Source organism: Corticium candelabrum, chromosome 13, assembly GCF_963422355.1.
Source record: "Corticium candelabrum chromosome 13, ooCorCand1.1, whole genome shotgun sequence".
Classification (NCBI taxonomy): Eukaryota; Metazoa; Porifera; class Homoscleromorpha; order Homosclerophorida; family Plakinidae; genus Corticium; species Corticium candelabrum.
Window position 1 is genome coordinate 4,622,414 of NC_085097.1, and position 2,642 is coordinate 4,625,055.

Sequence of the window (2,642 nt, forward strand, 5' to 3'; positions counted from 1 at the left end):
TCATACCAGTGCTTTGTATCCTTAATTTAATTAATTAATTATAAAATAATATTATTAATTAACTATATATTACAGATTTAATAAGTCATAAATTTTATCTCTAGTGCGTATGAACTTGTATGTATACTAATGGCTCGTTGAAGTTGCGCAAATAATTTAACATATTCCTCTGTTTTGAGTAATTACAATTTGTCCGTTGCGCACGTACACCTTGACTCCAGAACCCAGACAGAAGACTGAGTAATCACATTGTCTTAATGCATCGCTAACACCAACGCAAAAAATCGAGTCTACTACTGAGGCCTCATTTTGAGTTCTGTAAATTTCAAAGAGTAATGGTACCCCTTCCATGCTTCCCAAACAACTCCCGTAGCGTACTGGTCAGTCGTTCCTTTCAGGTAGAGACCATTCAAATTGGAATTATGACAATCTTGGTACCACCAACCACCCTTGTATTGCGCAGAACATTTTGACGGAGAGTCTTTGTCCTTAGTCGCGAATGCATGTCCGGAATGACCACTGAAAGAATCCCCCGCATTTCCGCTGTACTTTCCAACGTACATAAGATACGACGACGTGTGTGGACCGACCGTGAAGGAATCGTATTCTGCGTGCCTCTTCTCATTGTCAAAATCAACGAGATCGAAACGGAGTACCTGACTTGTAGCTAGACGATGAATCTTTTCCAGTCCCAACCAGAACTCGCCATTTAGTGTTCCGAATCCTCTTTTGTACTCGATCCAGCCTCGATAAAAGTTAACTGATCAGTCTCGTCGTCTCTGGAAGACCGTCCATCCTCCTCCGTTTGTCTTCATGTCGCACCAGACTGAGAAAGAGCCCAAACCATCGCGCGGATCGATCACGTACACTCCACTGACCGTGTGTCCGAGAAGAAGAGCGTGATGACAGTTGCGGGGGATCACGTCTGCGTGGCAGCAAGACTGATCCGTTTGAGAAGCATTGCAACTCGAGCGTAGGACAAAAACCACCACAACTGCGCTGATCACCTTCATGTCTAAAAGTTAATTCTCTTGACAGTTGATCACAAAGCTATGAGGCAAGCGCTGGAAGAAACGATTAATGGTTGGATTGATATGTCACGGATTGCGTGGGAATACCGCATGCATTTGCACGACACGGGCGTTAGTTAAGGTACACTCCGTCGTTTAGCGGTACGCCCAGCAAACTTGATAGCGTATTATACACAATCAAGTTGGAAGGTTTGCCTGAACTACAGGCAAAGCTAGATATCAGAGCGTATTCACGGTTACCTAAAATGGATTTTGGAATCTTGTTGTTGAAGCAGAGTTTGGGTCGCGCGCAAACCAACCCGTCATCTTTCCTCAGGTCGAAGGCATGCACCAAATAGATTACGTTTTACACAAAACCAGGTTTGAACATGCAAATGCTACATATCAGCGTGAGAACAGAGCGCATACCATACATGAATACGTGGTATGCAGTAAGTAGGCCACGTGATGAGTGCAAAAGCGCACAATGCAGTGCAGTTACTCCAGTTAGGCTTGCATACGCATGCATCCACACCAGTTTCATAAGCCAGACGCTCATTTTCTCAACATTTCGTGAGTGATTTCTGGCATTTAGACGGTAGCGAGGCTCTTAAGTCAGCTAGCGTCGACGAAATGTTTCTCACGTGACCATCATTAGCTTTGTTTTCACGATGTTTGCTGCTATCATCTAGCGCTCTCATAGTCAGCTTTGCCTGTAGTTCAGACCAACCTTCTATCTTTATTGCGTAGCTATGCAATTACGTGCTAAACGACGGAGTCTAGGCCTACGCTTTGCGCATGCACGCGCATTTTTCAATTTGTCTTTGCTTTGTCGTTATCTATAATTATTTACGTAAGACGCGGTTTTGTCAATAACACGGGTACGCCTACAGTAACTACTTTGGCATGGTAAGGTTGACAACAATAGTTTACTGTCTGCTAATGTTTTGTTGGTCAATCAGAATGCGGGGATTTCGTCTTTTTAGCTCAGTATTATATCAAGTTAAAAAGTTAATATTATTAAATAGATAAATAAAAAAACCTTTTAATGACGGAGGCAGAGGTGGCTCGTGTAGTTCTACGAAACCGTTGGATCGATGAGAATAAAGTAAGAGTAACATCAAACAATGACTTAGAATTTGTCAAGCCTTTTACTGACAAACTAATGATATGATCAAGTTTGCGTTATTATTTTCAGTCCTCATTTTTAATGAAATAACTCATAGATACATGCATATCGTAAATAGTGATTCTGTAAATCGACCAAACCCCTTCTAACAAGTATAATATTCTAGATTTGCTTTTCAATATAAAAATCTCTACATTCAAACACATGCGCTCATTTGTATACAAAATGTTTATTTTAGTCAAATGCTCGAAACAGGTTTGGCTACAGTGTTTCGTTGAGAAAGAGTGTGTAGTGAGCTACGTCACGTGATATGTAGAAGTTGGGGACTTTTATTGACGTTCTAATCTACGTTTGTAAACTCTGCAAAGACAAGCACCGTCTAACCCTAATTAATGGCAATTTACAAACAAATTTTGTGTGTGAGTGTGTGTGTTTGCGTTCCCGTGTGTTTGTGCGCGCGCGCGCGCGTGTGTGTGTGTGTGTGTGTGTGTGTGTGTGTGTGT

General features: G+C 41.7%; 1 protein-coding gene across 1 annotated transcript; it reads right to left on the reverse strand.

Annotated features, from left to right (window-relative positions):
* Positions 1-293: 293 nt before the first annotated feature.
* On the reverse strand, positions 294-1,013 carry LOC134188553 (fibrinogen C domain-containing protein 1-like). Its single transcript, XM_062656718.1, is given in 1 exon segment — positions 294-1,013. A coding segment is annotated over 1 exon segment (720 nt).
* Between the last annotated feature and the right edge of the window lie 1,629 nt (positions 1,014-2,642).